This window comes from Vulpes vulpes, chromosome 4 (assembly GCF_048418805.1).
Source record: "Vulpes vulpes isolate BD-2025 chromosome 4, VulVul3, whole genome shotgun sequence".
Lineage (NCBI taxonomy): Eukaryota > Metazoa > Chordata > Mammalia > Carnivora > Canidae > Vulpes > Vulpes vulpes.
Genome location: NC_132783.1, coordinates 87,459,337 through 87,480,381, shown reverse-complemented (window position 1 = coordinate 87,480,381; position 21,045 = coordinate 87,459,337). Strand labels below are relative to the sequence as shown.

Below are 21,045 nucleotides of genomic sequence, written 5' to 3'. Positions count from 1 at the left end.
CTTAACCATGGATAAGCGACAGAGTCCCCATGCACCTCCCCCCCCCCCCCCATTGTCTCCCACCAGGCTCTGATCCTGAAGGAGCTATCTGTGATAAGAGACCATGCTGGCAGCGCCTGCCTCCGCGAGCTGGATAAGAGCAACAGCCCGCTCACCATGGCTCTGTGCGGCTCCAAAGGTGAGTGCTTCTCTGGCTGCGCTGAGGGGGCTGGCCGGTTTTGTTCCAGGAAGTGGCAGGCATCAGAACTTCAGACGTGTCGTTTATAAGAGCATATCTTTTTTTTTTTTTTTTTTTTAAGATTTATTTATTTATTCATTCAGAGAGAGCGAAGAGAGAGGCAGAGACACAGGCAGAGGGAGAAGCAGGCTCCATCCATGCAGGAAGCCTGATGTGGGACTGGATCCTGGGTCTCCAGGATCACACCCTGGGCTGCAGGCAGCACTAAAGCCACCGGGGCTGCCCGAGCATATCTTTTTAAATCACGTGTATAGAAAAAGACTTAATTATTTCCATTTTAGTAATTTAACTCCTTTGGAGGAATTTGCATAATATATGTGGATTTCTGAGCTCAAGGGTGCTTCAAGCAAACTTGATCTTATTTTTTAAAAACTTTCTGAATTAATTAGTATATTTATTTAGTGCTGTGGCAAAACAGTTTAATTTCATAGTTATTTAGGACCTAAAGGCACTAGGCTTCATGGTACTGCTCTCAGATTCAGAACCTCCATGCTTCTCTCTGTAAATTTTTTTCGCCAAATAACGTCCAGGTTTGCTGCTTTTCCCCCTAATATTCTTCCTGCTCCTGGTATACATATATCCCCCCTCATTCCTGTGTCCTTCCTTCCCCCTCTTCCACTTACTTTGGAATTCCTCTCCAGCCCCTTTTATGTCCAAATCGGAGTGCCTTCCGAAAGGTCAGCCTGGTTGTGGGCTGCCCTGCCCTGTGGTATTTCCTCCACCCCCCCTCACCCCCCAAGTGCTGGCTCCCTGCTGAGCACCGCCAGCCCTCCTCCAGCCTTTGTTCTGTTATGGAGGGCCCTAGCCGGTGGTGTTCTCATTCTGGCCCTTCCTGTCCCTAGACTGTGAGCCTGCTATGTTGTGTTTCTGCTTTACCCTACAGACCTGCTCATACTTGGGTTAATGTTACTTTGGTTAATGAACATTACATTCCTGAACCTTTTCCCCAGGTTCTTTCATTAACATATCACAGATGATTGCCTGTGTGGGACAGCAGGCCATCAGTGGCTCTCGAGTGCCAGATGGCTTTGAAAACAGGTCGTTGCCTCACTTTGAGAAACACTCAAAGGTAAGTGTAGTGGCTCATACAGAACTTTGAAGGGCGACCAACGGCACACGAGAGTGACCAGAGCCGGTGCCCCCAACTGAGCCGCTCCTAGAGGGGGTGTGTAAGGGCAGGGCTGCTCAGGGGTCTTCCCTCCTCATCCCAGACTGAGTCACGTAGGAGCCTTGGTAGACCTGCAGCTATAAAACTGGATCGGTGCCCACTTCTGAGTTTTCTCTCCAAGGAGGAAGATTTCAGGGTCCTAGCCACCTTACATTCAGTAATTAAAATGTAAGGTTATCTCATGCATGATCAGTCTGTATGCTTATTTGGGGGGCACTGACATCAAAGTTTGGGGATTTAAAAATAATGATAAGAGAGAAACCACCCTAAAACCACCAAGAAATTCCAGATTCTCCTCTCAACTTCTCAAACTCAGTTGCTTTGTTTGTTTGTTTGTAGGGTGGGGGGTGGAGGGAGCACATGCGAGCAGAGTGGGTGGGGGGGCACAGGGAGAGGGAGAATCTTAAGCAGGCTCTGCATGCAGCACAGAGCCTGATTCAGGGCTCAATCTCACAACCCTGAGATCATGATCTAGGCCGAAATCAAGAGGAAGACACTTAATCAACTGAGCCACCCAGGTACCCCTCAAATTCAGTTTTTAAATGACCTCTGGGTTTCATTGGCTCTGGGGGCTTGAGCACTAGTGTAAGCAGAGACAGACAAAGATAGACACATCTGTGCTGGGCTTTCTCTGGAACTCAGGGGCAGACAACTGTTCTAGTTGAGGAACTTAAAGTAGGTTTGGTCACTCAGATTCTGGATTGGGAGTTCTTACTCCCATTAAAGCACAAATGCCCCAGCTGCCCCTGTCCCATGGCACTGTGGGGTTTCCGTCTAGCCCCTCCCGGGGAGACAGGAGTGCTGTACTGAGAGTGAATAGGTACTCTCTGTATCCACACAGCCTCAGGAACATTTTACGGTCTCTGCCCAAGATCAGAATTCACTAGAAGTCAGACAGCCAAGTGGTCACTGGAATGGTGCCTGCCGTGCCTGTCAGGCTCACAGGTCTAAGGGAGCCTGACTGGTGTAGGGGAGAGGCTGGGGGCATCCAGACTTCTTGGTCCACTTGCCTGCTGCCACCACCAGCAACAGCCCTGACTGGGACCCCACCCTCGCTTGTCTCTGGGCAGGATAGCATATGCCAAGCTGTTCTCATTTAGGACAGGGCATGTAAAGTCTGCCCTTTCACTAGAGCACGTTGACCAGATATTTATAGCCTAAAGGTGGGGCATTCTTTGATTTGAATGGGGTTTGAGGTTGTGGGCGTTAAAGGGGTTTCTTTTTTTGTCTGATTTTTCTCTTTTTTCCCCCACCCCTCTTTAGCTCCCAGCTGCCAAAGGCTTTGTGGCAAATAGCTTTTATTCCGGCTTGACACCAACAGAGTTTTTCTTCCACACAATGGCTGGCCGGGAAGGTCTTGTCGACACAGCTGTAAAGACAGCAGAAACCGGGTACATGCAGGTAATTGGAGAAAATGTAGGCCATTCACAACGGAGCAGGACAGGGTTCTGAGGATATTGACTGCAGAGTGTTTACATATTTTGTACTTGAGCTGTAATGTATCGGGTCTTAGTATTTAAAAGGGAAAATTGAGAGAGGTGGGTGCCCTAGAAATAAGCAACATAAAAAGGTAACATGTTCGCTTCATCTCGTGTGCCTCCGGCCAGAACCACACACACCAAAGCTCTACTGAGAACATGGACTGGAAGTGCATTCAGGGACACGTCATTGAGCCTCACTGGGCCTCTGTGTCCTCATACATGAAGATGGGGATGACAGTACCTCCCAGTCACTGAGAGGACTCTGCTTCTCACTAGGCAACTCTTTGTGTGACCGATTATTAGTATAATTTTAACTGACACCAAGAACTTAGTCCAGTGCCCACAGGAGGGCTTGGCCACTTGGAGGATTGGCTCTTTTTCTATTGTTTGCACAGTTCCAGGATAATAGGCTCAGGGAGCCAGAATGAAACCAGAGGGCTTCCCAATGCCTATGCTTCTCCAACCGCCATAAAAATACCCCTAATGGCAGAGGAGTGAGAACACATCCTGACTTTGTTCTTCCATAAGACCACAAGCAAAGGATTTCTTTTCTTTCTCTATCATTTTCTACTGTTCTCTATGGTCTGTGTTTGCTTTTACATTTTTTCAATGTTTTTGTCTTGTAACACGAGGTGAAGTTAAATCTCGCAATTGCTGGGCCATGAGCTCACCGCAGCTTTGTGTCCCCTTTCTCCTCACTGGACCCCAGTTTGAAAAGCACGGCCCTTTGCAGACTGGGAGAGCAGGACTGATAAACCAGAGATGTGAGTGAGTGAGCCAGAACAAACAAGGTTGATGAGGGTGGGAGCGGACTTGAGTCCGTAGACTGCGATTTCCATAATCTCTTCTGTACGTGTGTATTTTCATCGATACTTCTCTTTTCATTATCTTGGGATGGGAAATTGCCCTTCAATCTTGGAGTGTGCTGCTTTTGTCAGAAACCCAACAGACTGTGAAGTGCTTTTTACCACTCTTGCCAGAATGTCTTGACTTCATTTTTTTTACTTTACCTATTTGAAGTAGAGAGTATGACTTTCCCAGAGCAGTGTGTTAACCTAGAACAAATTTGTTCTGGCATGAGGGATTTTTGTTTTGAAGTTGCCTAGAGGAAGATTTCTCTCTCTAATTCACTGAACCACCATTGCTGGCTGGAGTGTTCTGCTAGTGGAAGGTTCTCCCTAAGCAGATTTGAGAAATGGCTGCTGCCTGCTGGTTCAGACACAATGCTGTCCCTGTTCTCTCTTCTTCCCCCTGTGTCCCAGAAGAGGGCCTGCACCTGATCCTCTGTAATTCATATTGAAGTCCACAGGGGTCCTGGATTAAGTTGTGTTTAGAAATGCAAAGCCATTGCATTAATTTATACCGTAGGGAGAAAGAGGGAAGGCAAAACAACCTAGGATAACAGCTAGTATTTGCAGAGTCCTTTGGGGGTGATGGGGCTTAAATAGCATGTACTCTAAAATACACTAAAGTGTGTGGAAGGGGCGGTGGGCAGAGGGGGGTAGCTGGATGACAGGCACTGAGGAGGGCACTTGATGGGATGAGCACTGGGTGTTATATGTTGACAAATGGAATTTAAATTTTTTTTAAAATGTACTAAAGTGCAAGATGTTGGAACATATTCTAGATCCCCCTGCACAGGCTGTCCAGCCACTTTTGGGCTTGTTATTTTGTGTGTCAGGGGACTCTTTTTAAAGAAATTTCTAATAAAATGTTTTAATAGGCGAAAGTACCTTGAAAATACTTTGAATAGGTGTAATAACCTTGAATGTTAGCATTGCAGATCCCATCCTCTGCATATGACTAGTCTTCTCAAAGAGGCTGAGCATTTGTTTCCTCTCCTCCTTTTCCTTTAGAGAAGGCTTGTCAAGTCCCTTGAAGATCTTTGTTCACAGTATGACCTGACAGTTCGAAGCTCTACGGGTGATATTATCCAGTTCATTTATGGGGGAGATGGCTTGGATCCTGCAGCAATGGAGGGAAAAGATGAACCGTTAGAGTTCAAAAGAGTTCTGGACAACATCAAAGTAAGATTTAGCATTATATCTGGGGTTAGAGTGTTTCTGAAGACGTGTGTTTAGAATGGAGGTGTCCTTTGGAGCTTCAGACACAGTTAATGCCTCAGTTATATCTACCTAGGCACTGGGTTAGTATTTTTCTTCTTGTGTTATTCTGTGTAATTTTCCCAAATATTAAGGGAAGGTATTTTTTTCAGTTTCAAAGTCTAGCATTGGTAGTGACTGCACAGAAGAGGGCTTTGGGTTTCTCTCTGTCTAGTGAAGCATGTTACAGTCCAGTGTTAAAAATCATGGGTATTGAAAAGCAAGCTTTACTTTAAACTTTTACTAAAGCACATACTTAACTAGGGGATATAATTTAGAACAACCTTTTCAGAAGGTAGCTTGACAATACTGATCTGAATTTAAATGTGTGTCTTTTGACCTGGTAGTTCCACTTACAGAAATTTGCATTACAGAAATTATCTAAATGTGCCAAGAATGTTTTTCCAGCATCATTTATAGTAAAGGCAAACCATCAGTAGAGTATAGATCAGATACATAGTGGTTTGTCCATATATTAGGGTAATATGCAGCCATTAAAACTTTGAGAAAAATCCCATGAGCTTGGGGGTGGGAGAGTATTTTCACTCCTGAAATGTTTGGGTGTTTTTAAAAACAACAATACAAACTTTTAATGCAAATCTGGGGTGAGGTGAAGGCTGAGGAGTAATGGAACAATACCCTCTGTTCCACAAGTCTTTGTGTGAGATGAAGTGGGTTTATCCTGTTTCCACCTCCATACTAAAGGTAGAATGTAAAAGACGTTTTGAAAGAAAAAAAAATCACGGGTTGGTAAAAGCTTGCTCTTAGAAAAATGATTTTCTTATAAATTATTTCACTTGGTCGCCGCCATACACATCACACTGTCTGTTTTTGATACTCGAGGCAGTCTTCCCGTGTCAGAGCGAGCCTGCACTAAGTAAAAATGAACTGGTCCTGACCACTGAATCAATCATGAAGAAGACTGAGTTCCTCTGCTGCCAGGACAGCTTCCTGCAGGTGAGTTCTGCCCCTGGTGGGCACACCCAGCCTGGCCATCACCAAGAGATTGTTGCCAAATGCCAGCAGGTGGATTTTATAAGCAAGAGGTGGGAGAGAGAGGATGTTAAGGGTGTTTCTTCGTTAAAAATTTCAGGACTGAAAAAAAAAATTTTCAGGACTGGCCCAGGCAAAATGTCACCAGCTAACATTAAGAATTTATGTCATGTCCTTCCCAGTGTATGTCTCTCACCCAAGCGTCTCCCTACTAGAAGAAAAATAATTGCTTTAGAGAACTGAATTTTTTTTTAACCATGTCCCTATCAGCCCCTTTACCCACTTCCCCATCTCGAGGGACCAGTCCTTCCCACAGTCATTGTGAATCCTAGTGATTTTTTTTCTAGTGATGGTATTTTATTTCTAGTTTTAGTTTTTAAAGATTTTATTTGTAAGTAATCTCGACACCCACACAAGGCTCAAAACTCATAACCCAGAGATGAAGCGTCGTGTGCTCTACCCACAGAGCCAACCAGGCGCCCCTAGTGGTGGTGCTTTAAATAGCTCTCCCTGTGATCATAGTGTGGATCGGAAGTTCATGGAGTCAGCCAGACCGCCTCTTCCTTCCAGGGAGCTGTTACCTTGATAGTCTCTGAAGGTTTTTTAGTTTGTTGGTTTTTTGTTTTTTGAATTTTGCTGACCTACTCAAGCAGCTCTTTCCTGTTTATAATCATGGTTATGATCAAAAGCAGAGGAATACAGAAACCAGTCAATGGTTGCCTTTGTGTACCAATCAGTGACTCAGTGCAGCACAAAATCGGCAGGAATCTGTCCCTTTCATACATCAAAAATGACAGCAGTAAAGTGAGACTTCAGTAAAAATGTTTTAGTTAAGGAAGCTCATGACTCTTTTCATAAGTTGAAGTATGAAAGGGGAAAGAGACTTTTCCGGATTTTATTAAGTTTAAAATCCACACTATGACTGGGCTGAGTGCCTTTGTTTTGTTTTTACAGATTATCTTACTCTTTTCTTTTTAAACAAATGAGAATTGTGATTTGATTTTTATACATGATTATATTCACTTATTTACTTTTCTGTTTATCCTCAAAGACCTTAACTGAGACAGGCTATGAGAAATATAACGAGGTACCGCCCTGAGCATGCTGGGAATGCTGAGCATAGGGGTGAAGTGTGCAGCAGTCCGGCTGTTGGCCAGCCCCAGACTCCACAGGCTCTGTCCCACTTCTGGCACACGTGGCTTTCCTATTCGTCATTCTGGCTCCTTTCTTGCCTTTGACAGGGTTTAACGAGTACCCCCCCGACCAGCAGCGTGTGCTTCCTCAGCAAGCACTCCTTCTAGCCCTCAATACATGTCACACACCCCATTGGTCCTGGGGACACAAAGATGACTAAATGTTTCCATGCCTTCCAGGGGCTCACAATCTAATGAACTCAGGTCCAAAATCCAGTGGCCAGGACAGATTTGTCTGAGCCCCTTCTGTGTTCTCCAGCCCCAGCCTGTGCCAGAGCCGAGGCCCGCCAGAGGCCACTGCCCATGCTCACAGATGTGCTGTGGAGTGAGTGTGAGAACTTAACTGCTGGTTAACCGTGTGATTAATAGCCTGCCAGTTGCTATGTTGTGAGTTCTTTTTAGTATGCATGGGTTTATTCAACTGAATTCTTAGTAGCTTATTTCAGTTTTTATTTCTATACAGTGAGTTTGGTTTTTTTTTAACCTAGTTTTCAGAAAATCAGCCCTAACTTTTGTGTAGGGAAAGTTGTTCCTTTCAGCAAAGCCACTAGAAGCATGTCCATTAGGGTGGTAGCTAAATGACCTCATTTCCAGTGCCTGAACTGGGGAATGGTTTTAGGTGCGTGGTCTTTGACTCTTGCCTGTGGAGTTCCTTGGATGAAAATCCCCTGGGTCCACACCGCCAGAGGCTCTCACTCTGGTTGCGCTGGGCCAGCAGTGGCGCAGCCTTTCACAGCTGGCAGTCAGCAGCTGGCCCTGAAGGACACAACCGCAGCCAGATGAATAGGCTGGGGGAGGAAATCACTCATGTGAAAGAGGCTCTTTGCACTGAATGATGCAGAGGGAAAATGAGGCGGCTGCAGGTACGAGTGCCTTTGAGCATTCCTGCTGTTGAGCAGAGCTGCACCAGGAGAGATTGTTGCACTGCCTTCTGCGGTCTGGTTCCCACCTCTGGTTTGCAGTCACTGACTAAAAGTGTACTCTCAACCTCACAATCAGTAAGTAAACCCGGAGAGCTTAGCTTCTCTTTGAGAAGGGTTTCTTGAAAACTTTTAAGATCTCGTAAATCAATAAAAAGTCCTTTCTGTGTAAATTGATGACTAAAGGGCATAGTATCCCTCACTTGTATTCCACACTTTCTCAAGGAGAAGGAAGAGAGTTGGCCCACGAGCAGTCATCATGAGAGAGCCACGTTCACGCACAAGAGATAGCCAGAGTATGATGGACCTCGAGCAGCCCCTTGGTTATCTGGGCTCCAAGGAGACAGAAAGTGCCAGTGGGCGGCAAAGATGACATTGCATAAACCCCTGCCCAGGAGCAGTCCTCAGAGAAAGCATCTGACTTCACGGAGAGGCCCATTGCCTTGGCCAAGCCCGTGACCTCCCTGAGCCCCTCAGTGCCCACTGCTCTAGAGCAATGGGGTTAATGCTATGCCTCCTCACAGAGAGGCCTCACTCTGCCAGGCAGCAGCTGACTGGGAAGGGCCCATGAGCCAGGGACCATGTGGATAATGCTAAGGCTATTTAAAATAAGAACATTAAGTATTAGGGTTTTTTTGCTTTCAGAAAATACAGTAGCTAGAAATTGCTAGGTGGTCTGTGGGAGGCTAAAGAGACTTATTTTTGCAAGGTTAAGATAGAACTGGGCTCTCCTAAGTTTTAAGCTCTCTGGGTGTCCATCAGATTTTACTTTTGCAAGAATGGGCTTCTGATTCCATCTGCTTTAAAATACTTGTTTCAGACAAAACACATTTTCAGCTCCGTGATATAGACTGAGTAGACTTTGGATAGGGGACATGTTGGTCTTCTTTTCGGGGTCTCTCAGCCTGCCTTGGAATCAAGAAACAGGACTTGGTGAAGCTTTACAGCCACCACAATATGCCCTCCACCCTTGGGCTGTCTGCGTATGTAGATCCGCCCTCAGCCAGCCACATAGGGCAGCTGGGTGCCTGCAGCAGCATTCAAGAGTGACAGTTAAGCTCACTGCCCCTATTTGCCCAAAGTCGATGAGGAAAATTATATTCCCAGGATAGCGGTTGAGGCGAAGTGTGGTCTAATCACTCTTTCCCATATTCTCAAAAATAACCCTGGATCGAACTAGAGTGGCAGATTGCCAGCCCCCAGGCCTCTGTCACAGTGGCCTCCAAAGACCTGCTATCACTGTATAGCATGTGCCATCCACTCACCTGGAAGTACACTTAGAGTCAGTATCACAGCGCTTGACGTGTGAGCCCCTGGGAGCAAGGCTTTGATGGGCATAGCTCACTAAAGGCCATCACCCCTTCTGTAAGTTCTCCTTGAGTGCTGGTTAATCTGGTTCTAGATCCTGGTTCTAACGGTGCCCATAGGCCTGCTTTTAGGCAGAGATACATCACAAATTATATAACAAATAGATTTTCCCCCTTTGAACAGTTGCCAAAAAACATAGGTCTGTGGCCTCCAACCTTGCCCTGTGCTTCCTCCACATGATGTCCTTGTCACCTTCCTTGCTACCATCCCGGGCTTAGAGTGCTACTCTGAAATACAGAGAGGACCACAGACACACTGGTTTCTTCTTCCCAGCCTGGTTTCCAGGAATTCTTACGAATTGTTGGGAAGTGAAAGTGAGACCGGGGGGGTTGGGGTGATGCAGAGGTTGAGGGTCAGAGAGACAACTAGAAGCAGGGATTTGGGAGTGTCTTCTCTGAAATGAAGGCAAGCTGAAACCACGGGGTTTTTCTGTTGGTTTGTTTAGTTTTGTTTTTTAAGATTTATTTATTTATTCATGAGAGACACAGGCAGGGAGAAGCAGGCTCCCCGCAGGGAGCCCAGTATGGGACTCAATCGTGGGACTCTGGGATCACACCCGGAGCTGAAGGCAGACGCTCAACCACTGAGCCACCCAGGCATCCTGAAACCACACATTTGTATATATTCTGTACAAAGCTATGCTTTAGCTTGCACTTAAATTGATCATAACTTCAGAAGAAAGCCTCAAAGGTAAGCCTGTTTAGAGACGGCAGGTTTGTAAGTGTACAGTTGCAGCTGTTCCGAGCTGGGTGAATACGGGTGTCAGGGGTGCTCAGAGAGCAGTGAAGAAGGCGACTGTGTCGGGCTCCTGGCGGCGCTCCTGCTGGCTGTGCAGGGGGCCACACGGAACGGGCAGGGCTGTCACCAGCCATCTCAAAACTGGCAGGCTCACCACATTCCCAAAGTTTGTGAAACAAACAGCCACCCACACCCCCAAGAAATACACAACTGATGTTTGCTGTGTAATCTTGCAGGAAATAAAAAATTTCGTTAAGGGCATTTCTGAGAAGATCAAGAAGACCAGAGATAAATACGGCATCAATGACAACGGCACAACAGAGGTAACGCTTGTCTTCCCTGACTGGCTCAGGTGCCCTCCTGGGCTCGGGTACCTCGGCCTGACTCTGCACTTGGTTTCTGTCCCTCCAGCCCCGTGTGTTGTACCAGTTGGACCGGATCACCCCCACCCAAATCGAAAAGTTCCTGGAGACCTGCAGGGACAAGTACATGAGGTATAGATGCCAATTTTCTTAGACTGCCAGGCGGTCGCAGGGGGCTCCTGTCCTTCCCCTTCCCCACTGGAGCGCGGTCCTGCCCTAGCACCGCCAGCCACTGCCAGCATTTAAGCAGGGTCTTTCACCTCTGCTTAGGGCTCCAGTGGGGAGGCAGGCTGGAGGCTCCGGGATGTAGAAACAAGTGCGAGGACACTTCTGAGTGTCCTCCCCTCATGGAGTAACCACCAGTATATTTGGCCAGTGCCGGCTGCTCCGTCAGCACCATTTGTTAGCAGAGCTCTGGAGTGTCTCCAGGCAGTCGATGTTTAAGCCCAGACCACAAGTAGCGCATCAATGTTTGTTGTTGGACCCGTCGACTGTTGCGTCCCGTGCCCCCCCCCCCCCCCCCACCTTTGGCTGCTCTGTGCCAGGTTCTTCCTGTCACAAGCACAGCCTGCCTCAGAGCGTATTCCCTCTTGACTCTGATGACACCTGCGTTTTTTTCTTTGGCAAGGAGAGAACCAGCAGCCTCTTCCCAACAGTCTTACAGAAGAACTATTCTTCTGTACGCTTACCTTCTAGGGCGCAGATGGAGCCAGGTTCTGCGGTGGGCGCGCTGTGTGCCCAGAGCATTGGCGAGCCGGGCACCCAGATGACCCTGAAGACTTTCCACTTTGCAGGCGTGGCCTCCATGAACATCACCCTGGGCGTGCCCCGGATCAAAGAGATCATCAATGCTTCCAAGGCCATCAGGTGCCCGTCTCCATCTCCCTTTTGTTCCTGTGCCGCCTGTTTTGGGATTCTCTTACGACGCGTACTCTGCTGGGCAGTTCTCTAAACTCTGGTGGCATGCTCGCCTTAATCAGATCTGGGGTTTTAAAGATTAAAGTCAAAACTGGGTACCGTCAGAAGTGAGGCAGTGGTTCTTTATGGCTACAGGTAACATGAAAGAAACATAAAAAATGACTGGAAAGGCCATATCAATACGTCTGCATAGATTTAAACTTCAGATGTTATCATTCCCAGCCGAAGCCTGACTGGAGAGTCTGTCACTTGGCCATAGTCTGTGACTCCCTAGTGATTTCGTGGTAGGGTTTGTAGGTCATCTGAGACTAGAAAAGATAAAAATACATTACAGTGCCTTCTGTGACCTAATTGTGAACCACCTGTGATCTGAATCCACCAGAGTGATTACATATAGTGTTCAATGAAGGAACATGGTGCTTGGATCTAGAGCAGCAACCGTAGGGATCCAGGGATCCAGGGCGAACGTCATCTCCTTCACTGATGAGTGGGTTGCTTCATGAGTTCTAAATATAGTCTGGCTAAGAGTGTCTGCGAAGCCCCCAGTACGTGTGCTGGGAATGGCAGTCGCTATGCGCGTTCAGATTCCAGTAGTGCCTGGACTTCCCCCAGCAGTGGCCTCCCAGCAGGCTTGGGGCTATAAGCACTGCCCCTGTCCTTTCTCAGCACTCCGATCATCACGGCACAGCTGGACAAGGATGACGACGCAGACTACGCCCGCCTCGTGAAGGGCAGAATTGAGAAAACCCTCTTGGGAGAGGTAAGGAGAAATCCTCTTGGTGACGCGAACACTGGAGCAACAGCTGTCAGGCACGTGCTCGTACACGCCGGCTGTGGAGGGCTTACGGGCAGCACGGCCACGTAGCCTGTGCTCTTTGGAAAGGCGAGAGCAACTATGTAACATTCTGATCTTTTGACATGACAGATTTCGGAGTATATTGAAGAAGTATTTCTTCCAGATGATTGCTTTATTCTCGTCAAGCTCTCCCTGGAACGGATCAGACTTCTGAGACTAGAAGTGAGTCATGTAATTAAATGTGGGCAGGAGATCATCCTGAGTCCCAGGATGGTCACTGATAACCTGGGGCAGGAGCTAAGTGGGGCATGAGAAGCATTGCAGAGGCTTCACTGGGTTTCTGTTTTATAAGGTCTGTCTTCGCTACCCATTCTCTTTCTGAACCTGACCCTGACATACACACTCCCATCTAAAGACACAAAGAGGGGCACCTGGGTGGCTCAGTCTAAGTGGCTGCCTTCGGCTCAGGCCGTGATCCCAGGGTCCTGGGATCGAGTCCTGCATTGGGCTCCCTGCTCAGTGGGAAGTCTGCTTCTCCCTCTTCCTCTGTTCCTCCCCCTGCTTTCTCAAATAAATAAAATTTTAAAATAAAATAAAGACACACGGGAAATTTGTTGTAGTTTTGTGAGGCCGTGATACCCGTTTGCTGTGACACAATATTAGAGGGTCTGGCAGGAGCGTAGGGCCTCCTGTGTCTTGCTCATCTGTGAGCGCCCAGCATGAATGTTGTTGGCCAGGTGGACTAGTGTGGCTTAGTATTACTGGTATTCACAGACAGGTAAAGATTCAAAGATTGTCAGCCATTGTCACAGACTAGCTGAGGCAAGGATGCAAACTCAGCCGCTGTCCCAGATGTCCTGGCATCTTCCTCTTCCTCTCAGGCAGTTGACACCCATCCTGGCCACATTGTGTCTCAGCCCATTCCCTCAAGTACCAAGCTTGTGTTGCCCATAGACTGTGAGTCTAGAATTGAGCGGCCAGGTCTCCAGGTTGGGGGCTTCTGTAGCCCAGCTCTGGCCGCCTGCCTTGTGGCTCTTGTACCAGAAGGACCAGGTTGTATCAAGGAACGTGGCACATGAGCAGTTGGCCGTGAGGTCAGGTAAAGAGGAGGCTTCGCTGACACTTTAAATTGTCCTGCTCTCCAGCCTCCCCACCTCCTGGAACCGCCTCGGTCCCTGCATTTGTAGCTATGCATGGAACATGCATTTTCAGTGGGGGCAGACCGTTGGCGTAAGGGGAGGTTGTGAAGAATATTTCTTCTGTTTGTAAGTGAGGTAGGTGTACATATGTGGTACATAAGCAAATACACAAAATATCTTCGTATTAAATTTTTATGGTGAGGAATGAGATTAGGGGGAAAAATGAGGCTTGTCAGGGGGCAATGATGGAAAAAGGCCAAGAAACACTGGAATCAAAGCCTTCGTACCTGTCAGTAATGTCCTGGGCACGTGGCCCATGTCTGGCCACCTTGCAGGTGAACGCTGAGACGGTGCGGTATTCCATCTGCATGTCCAAGCTCCGCGTGAAGCCTGGCGATGTGGCTGTTCATGGCGAGGCTGTGGTGTGTGTCACCCCCAGAGAGAACAGCAAGAGCTCCATGTACTACGTGCTGCAGTTCCTGAAAGAGGATCTCCCCAAGGTGAGACCAAAGTCCCCTCTTGGAGGCCCCACCCAGCCTACTGCCTGGAGGTTTGTAGAGGGAAAGACTGCGTTTACCTCTCGCCCCACTGAATACCCAGGTGTCAGGTGGCCTAAGGACTATGTCACTACGGGGACTTCTGTTTTGCCGCATCCCTCTGGAATCCGTCGGGTTTTTCCCATCTTCGCCCTGACGCACCAACTCTGCCTGTTAGATTCTTGTCCGTTCTGTCAGAAAACTGAGGTCGAATGTGTCACAGTCCCCTGATGTTGTGCTTTTGTGCTTTCTCCCTAACCCCTAATGGCACACGGGCACTTATTTAGGTTTGGTTTGTTCCTGATAAACCCCACTGAGAAGCAGGATGGTTAAGGTGACAACCCAGGCATGACGTTCCCAGTTCTCACAGCCCGTGTGGTTTCTGAGGCTACCATGGTGGTGGGGGCTGTGGGCCCTGCAGGGCCTTGAGACTCCTCTTGTCTCCAAGTCCAGGTGGTGGTGCAGGGCATCCCAGAGGTTTCCAGAGCTGTCATCCACATCGACGAGCAGAGCGGAAAGGAGAAGTACAAACTTCTGGTGGAGGGTGATAACCTGCGGGCCGTCATGGCCACCCACGGTGTGAAGGGCACCCGCACCACCTCCAATAATACCTATGAGGTACAGCTCATGGCCAGGGTCATGTCGCGATTGGGCAGAGGAGGACATAGGGAGGACTTGGGGCAACAAGCCAGAAGAGGCTGCTTTCACTCACCCTGGCTCTCTCTAGGTGGAGAAAACTCTGGGCATCGAAGCTGCCCGGACAACTATCATCAACGAAATCCAGTACACAATGGTCAACCACGGCATGAGCATTGACAGGAGGCATGTGATGCTGCTGTCTGACCTGATGACCTACAAGGTTCGTGGGGAGGGTGCAGCGTGCTGGGCCGTCTCTCACCTGCCTGGAGCACACACGGCTGTGATAACCACCACTAAAATGGCATAGGATGTCACCATCGCTCAAAAACTTTGATTTTTGACCACCCAGCATGTGGTTGGGTCGGGCCGGGTGTTCTGGTGACATTCCAGTATGACACTTGTAACCTCGTGGCAGGAGGTGGGATATTATTTTTGTCCTTATTAGAAATGTCATCCGAGAGGCAATCCGGCCATTGCCAAAAGCCCAGGGAGATCCATGGCAAACCTAGGTGTGTATTTCCTATTGAACCCATTCGTCACGCTTCTGTAGCCATTTCCAGGTGAAGGATAAGTTACCGTGATCTGAAGGGGAAGCTAGCTCGGAAGTGAGGCTGCTCGTTCTCTTTTCCCACGAAACGAACCCATTCCCTGTAGTAGTGCCATAAGGTTTTCACGAGGCCGCCCCATAGGCACCTGTACCTGAGGACAGACGGATCAGAACCGGGTGGGGCAGTGACCCATTTCCTTTGCCTTGTAGTAAAGCCTGGCACTTTTAAGTCTGGCTTTCTGGTCTTAGTTTTTTCACATGTATCATGTGATGCAGGGACAGTGAGTAGTGGGCATGCGGGTTTTATCCTGTTTCATTTAACATTATGACTATTTCACATGTCACATGGTTTTTAAAAGAATACTTTTTTTTGTTTTGGTGTTTTCGTTTTTAAAAGATTTTATTTATTCATGAGAGAGGCAGAGGGAGAAGCAGGCTCCCTGCGGGGAGCCCAATGCGGGACTCAATCCCAGAACCCCGGGATCACGTCCTGAGCCAAAGTCCCCACACTCAACTGCTGAGCCACCCAGGCGTCCCATAGGTATACTTTTTTAAATGATGGTGCAGCGTTTGCTTGAAAGAAAGCACCTACATTTACTTAACTCTTTACCTACTCTGTGGCTTTTAAATTATTTGAGTGTGGAGTTCTTGGAGCCGTAATAAACATCTTCAGGAGTATTCTCTTTTTTAAAACTTAGGTTCTTTATTCTAGCTCTGATTTTGTGACTCTTCCTTCTGCCAGCATGTGGCTGGGAGTGTGAGGCTCCCTGGAGCCGCTGTCCCAGGGGGACAGGCCACTGTTGGGGTCCTCTCCAGACCTGAGGCTGACTTGAACAGCTGCTTCGCCCATCTGCACTTATTCTGTGGAGGGGCTGCAGGGGGTGTGCGTAGCTCTGGGCCTTTGGGGAGTGTGAGTACCCCCCTGACTCCTCCCTCCCCGATGCAGGGTGAAGTCCTGGGCATTACGAGGTTCGGCCTGGCCAAGATGAAGGAGAGCGTGCTCATGCTAGCCTCCTTTGAGAAGACGGCTGACCATCTCTTCGATGCCGCCTACTTTGGGCAGAAGGACTCCGTGTGTGGTAGGTTGCGTGTTTCTTGGAGCTTCATTACAGGGCCTTAGTGTTTCACAGCTGAAACCGTGGCTAGGGTTTCCCAGGAGGTGAGGACACTGAGTAGGCACAGCTCTTATGTTTTAGGAATAAAGTCACAGATGATGGGATTGGAAGCAAGTGATCTTTTCCCTCCAGAGCCTGGCTGTGGCTCCCTGCACCCCCTCCTCCGTGAGGAGGCTTCTCTGTCAGTACAGGCAGCTTTGGGGCCATGAAGAAAAGATCACCCCTGGGCATCAAGGAGTGTTTCTGGACCTTGGAGTTGACAGCCGCTCGGATCCTGCCCCTGCTGTGTGGTGCCAGGGCTGACAGCAGAGGGACAGCGTCCAGTGCCCCTGCTGCTGTGACCCCCAAGAAAGAGCCGCCGGGCCCAGCACCGTGCATACACTTACCTCTGCACATCTGTAAGGGACAGGTTTAAACCCTTGCACGAGTAGAACACAGGACTGGCTGGCTTGTGGACAAGTCTCGCCCCACACCGGCCTCCTCCCCACAGCACACAGCACAGCACATCTGGGACACCGGCCTGGGAGACAAGAGTGGTGCCGCTGCCTGGCCAGCTCTTCCTTGGGTCCTGAGCTGAATCCCCACTGTCCGTCCTACCCTTTTTCGTGCAAGACCCTGCGGGCCTGAGGTGGGGGTCCATGGGGTGCTCAGCAGCCCATCCCAGGTCACATTCTCATCAGGCCCCAGTAGGGATTCCCAGCCTGACCGCCATCCCCACCACCAGAGCTCCGCTTCCTAGCGGCCATTTCCTGCCTCCTCCCCGAGTCTTACATGGACTTGCCCAACAGGCGGTGGTCAGGTGGAGCCCCCGTCAGGGCACGAACCTCCACTTTGTTCTAAGGTTCTAAGATTAACTATCCTTCCAGAAGGGACACAGGTTGCAAATAGAGGAAAAGAGAAATTGGTCTGCCACTTTTAAGATAATGAGGGTCAGAGGAAAGAAAAGGAAACAGATTAGGACAGGATAACAGGACAAGGCAAAAGTAAGAGTGAGTGTCCTTGACGGTGGGACAGCCCCAGCCGCGGCCCCCTGTGTCCACTGCCGAGCTCCCCGGGGGCCTGGCACGGTCACCCCCACTCAGAAATCTTCTCGTCCTTTACAGTGTTGTTAACTCCGTGTCAGCCCTCAGTAGGTAGGTGTTGGTCTTTAGCTTGGTGCTTTGTCTCTGGTCTCCTGATGCACAAAGCCCAGAACGTAATAGGCAAGCTCTTGCTTATTGGGAGCCGTAAGTCTGATCCAAAGCTGGAGTGAAGTTGGGAGAAACAGTCTTCCGCATCACCATACTCCGGTCTCTGTGCAGGGGCCTTGCCTTCCCTCAGGGCTGTGGGTTTCCAAGACACAGGCGTGCTGTTAAGCCTGACCTAGCCTTGACCCCTGAGCACAGGGAACAAGTTTCTACTGCTGTTTCCAAGGGGGGATTGGCTTCTACTAGTCAGCCTGTTTGCTTCTCTTCTGGGCCCTAAATTAAGGAAACATTGGGTAGTGAAGTTAGGGCCTCCTGAGCATCACTCGGTGTCCTTGCTGGCTGCGTTTAGTGCTCTTGAAGGCAAGCCTACAGAGCAGCTGTGCTCAGACCGAGAGGAAGCTGCTGGGCCGGGAGCCCCCCGTGTGTGGAAAAGCCATCTAATACCCTGCTTGGTTGGTTTCAGGGGTGTCTGAGTGCATCATCATGGGGATCCCCATGAACATTGGAACTGGGCTCTTCAAGCTGCTGCACAAGGCTGACAGGGACCCAAGCCCTCCCAGGAGACCCCTGATCTTCGACACAAACGAATTCCACATCCCTCTTGTCACATAGTCCAGGGAAGAGGAGACCATTCCTGACCTCGGCAGCTTGTCCCATCTGGAAAGAGGCCGAGACTGACATCTGACATGGAGAGCTTGTGCTCCCCACGACAAGGCCTGACATCCCCATAGTGCTGGCAGTCAGAGGAGGCCTCCGTGTCCCCAAGAGCAGCTCGCCCGGGCCCCTGATCACACCACAGGGCCTGGTTGGGAGGACTGAGGTCTGTCTGTTTGAAACCCTAGCCCTATAAGGAGGCCCCGGCCAGGCATCTTTACTCATTCTCACTTCACCCTTCCAACCATCCGCTTTCAGGAGGATCACACCATGACCCAGAGCCAGCTGTAAGCCCCAAGACCAGGGCATATCCTTGGTTTTTCTGTTCTCAGTCAGGTTAAAATCTCTAAACGCGGCCTACTCATGTAAATATTGTCACTATTTATTGGTTCATTTTGAAGAATTTGGAGTTGTTATTATTTTGGCTTTACTTTGAAAGCAAGAAGCTATAGAAACCAAGAAAGCCAGCATTGAAGTATCACTGGAAAAACTGGTTAAGCAGATGCTACCGCCTAGGATTTGTAACCGAGCTGAAACCGTCACGAGCCCAAGCTGCTCTGAAACATCTTTTACAGACACGTCTGGCCACCCCGTTGTTTTCTGTCTACCTCTGACTTCCATGTGGGGGACCCTGCCTTGTGACAAGAGGGGTCCCATTCTTCCTGGCCGATAGAAGCCTTGCCGGAGTTTGGAGCCCGCGGCAGGGGACTGGCAGTGTGTGTGGAGGTGATGGGTGAGGCTGGTCCAGGCCTCTGCACTGCCTAGGCGGTGACCACACGCCCCTGAGGTATCTGCAGGTGCTGAACTGTGGCCTACAAAGTGCCATGGGGGCAGTGGTGGGGTGGGGCCTTCCAGCACACAGGCAGGCAGCCAGCCACCAGTTGTAAGGGTTGAAAGGGTCAGCAGGACAGGAAGGGAGGAGGCCCACGGGATGGAGAGTCCCCTGGAGCTGGCAGTGTGCCCGCTGGGGAATAGCAGGCTCCTGAAAGAGTAGCTCTCCTATAACAGTCGACAGCACCTATCAGGCTAGGAGGAGAGCCAGCAGGTATCCCAGGATGACCCACAGGGCATGTGATGGGGCTCTATGCATCGAGTAAGGGGTGTGCTGCTGGAGATTGTGAGTCTTTGTACTGAATTTGCTCTGTAAGATGGGGCCTGGGTCATGGAGAACTGGGGTGGCTGCCCCCTGTACTCCCTTTGGAGAATGTTCCATGAAGCCTGCCCCTCCCTTCCCTACCCAGGGCCAAGTCCCACCGCTCTGGCTCTTTCCTCTTCACCAGGGAGCCCTGGAGAACCAAGGCTTTTTAGTTGGGAATGAGATTATAGTGAAAGTGGGGTTTTGACCTACTTTCTGGCTCCATGCACCTGAGAAGTGCTACTTCTGAAATGAAATCGCTGATTTCTCTCACCCAGTCCAGCCCCTGAGAGAAACATCAGCCCCAAATGAAGAGATGTGAGTTTATTGTCCAGGGAGAAGATGGTTTGGTTGATTAAAGAGGAGGATGTGGGTGCTGGGCGGAGTAGGGAGGCACTCAAGTTGTAGTACATAGAACCACCCTTTGATTCTTCCGACGTTCTCTAGCTGATTTCCAAAGTTCTGAGTTACAGCTGCTAAGATTCGTGTAACCGTTGGCCCTGGGGTCTGTTAGAATGAACACTTTCTCTCCCTTACTGCTGTGATTCTGAATTCAGAATTCCTGACCTCAGTCTTTGGCCATTCTCTGGTTTAAAATTCTATTAAAGTTAGTTTGGTCCTGTGATCTCCCTGCATACATGAGGTTGACTTAAAAACTTCTTTTAGGGTGAAAAAGTGTCATTTTTCACGTTGCACCACCACCACCGCCACCACCCAGTATTTTTGAACTGAGCTAGCCTGGTTTGCAACCAAGGTTAAGCCTGTTAACAGACCTCTTTAGGGTTGCCACCTGGAACCTCACCACAGGCCTCACTTTTCTCCTACAACCTGCCGAGGACCAGAATGTCATAGCTGCCATCCTGAAAACCTGCCTGGGAAGTAACTGCTAGAACACACACGAGAGCCGTGTGAGGGTGGGCTCCGACAGGAGGGAGCACCAGCGCCCACCTTCCTCTGTGTGACACATATTGGAAGTGGGGAGGAGAGCTGGTGTGCGCTGCTGAGAGTAATAAAGATGGTCCCGCCAGGAGCCTCATCCCGCTTGAGCGAGCCCAGGTGAGGTGGTGTGATTGTGCAGCGTGCAGGCACGGGACACGTGTAGATCAGCGGGTGGCATTCTGGGAACAGAAGGGTCATGTGAAGGAGCACACCACCCAGCCTGTGACCAGGTGTCCTGCTGGAAGGGTCCTCGTAGTATTGGCAGCCCTGCTGGGACCACTGTGGGGGCAGCTTTGGCTGGTAGACCTTACTGTGTGTGCCATCGGAGGGTATTAAAATGCCCGCCGCCGCCCCCACCCCCGCCCCAGGGCAGCGCTGGTGGCTCAGCGGTTTAGTGCTGCCTTCAGCCCAGGGCCTGGTCCTGGAGACCCAGGATCGAGTCCCACATCGGGCTCCCTGCGTGGAGCCTGCTTCTCCCTCTGTCTGTGTCTCTGCCCCTCTCTCTGTGTCTCTCATGAATAAATAAATAAAATTTTTTAATAAAATGCCCCCCAATGGGATAATCTGCCCTGGAATTGGGCTTTTTTTTTTTTTAGTTTTTTTAATATTTATTTTGTGGGCAGCCCAGGTTGCTCAGCAGTTTAGTGCCATCTTCAGCCCAGGGCCTGATCCTGGAGACCTGGGATCGAGTCCCATGTCGGGCTCCCTACGGGGAGCTTGCTTCTCCCTTTGCCTGTGTCTCCTCTGTCTCTCTGTCTCTGTATTCCATGAATAAATAATAAAATAAAATATTTTAAAAATATATTATTTATTTTGAGAGTAAAGCATGAGCAGTGGGGAAGGGCAGAGGGGAGGAAGCAGCAGGGAGCCCAACGCC

General features: G+C 49.5%; 1 protein-coding gene across 1 annotated transcript in view; it reads left to right on the top strand.

Annotated features, from left to right (window-relative positions):
• The window catches only part of POLR3A (RNA polymerase III subunit A), a 49,878-nt gene extending 29,165 nt beyond the window's left edge, over positions 1-20,713 (top strand). Inside the window, exons 17-31 of the mRNA XM_026005341.2 lie at positions 67-178; positions 1,189-1,307; positions 2,670-2,807; positions 4,744-4,914; positions 5,833-5,946; positions 10,438-10,524; positions 10,613-10,695; positions 11,260-11,430; positions 12,148-12,241; positions 12,407-12,499; positions 13,752-13,916; positions 14,406-14,570; positions 14,680-14,811; positions 16,085-16,217; positions 17,904-20,713. Coding sequence (XP_025861126.1) covers positions 67-178; positions 1,189-1,307; positions 2,670-2,807; positions 4,744-4,914; positions 5,833-5,946; positions 10,438-10,524; positions 10,613-10,695; positions 11,260-11,430; positions 12,148-12,241; positions 12,407-12,499; positions 13,752-13,916; positions 14,406-14,570; positions 14,680-14,811; positions 16,085-16,217; positions 17,904-18,052 — 1,926 coding nt within the window. The 3' untranslated portion in view covers positions 18,053-20,713. The remainder of the gene's footprint in view (positions 1-66; positions 179-1,188; positions 1,308-2,669; positions 2,808-4,743; positions 4,915-5,832; positions 5,947-10,437; positions 10,525-10,612; positions 10,696-11,259; positions 11,431-12,147; positions 12,242-12,406; positions 12,500-13,751; positions 13,917-14,405; positions 14,571-14,679; positions 14,812-16,084; positions 16,218-17,903) is intronic.
• The last annotated feature ends 332 nt before the right edge of the window (positions 20,714-21,045 follow it).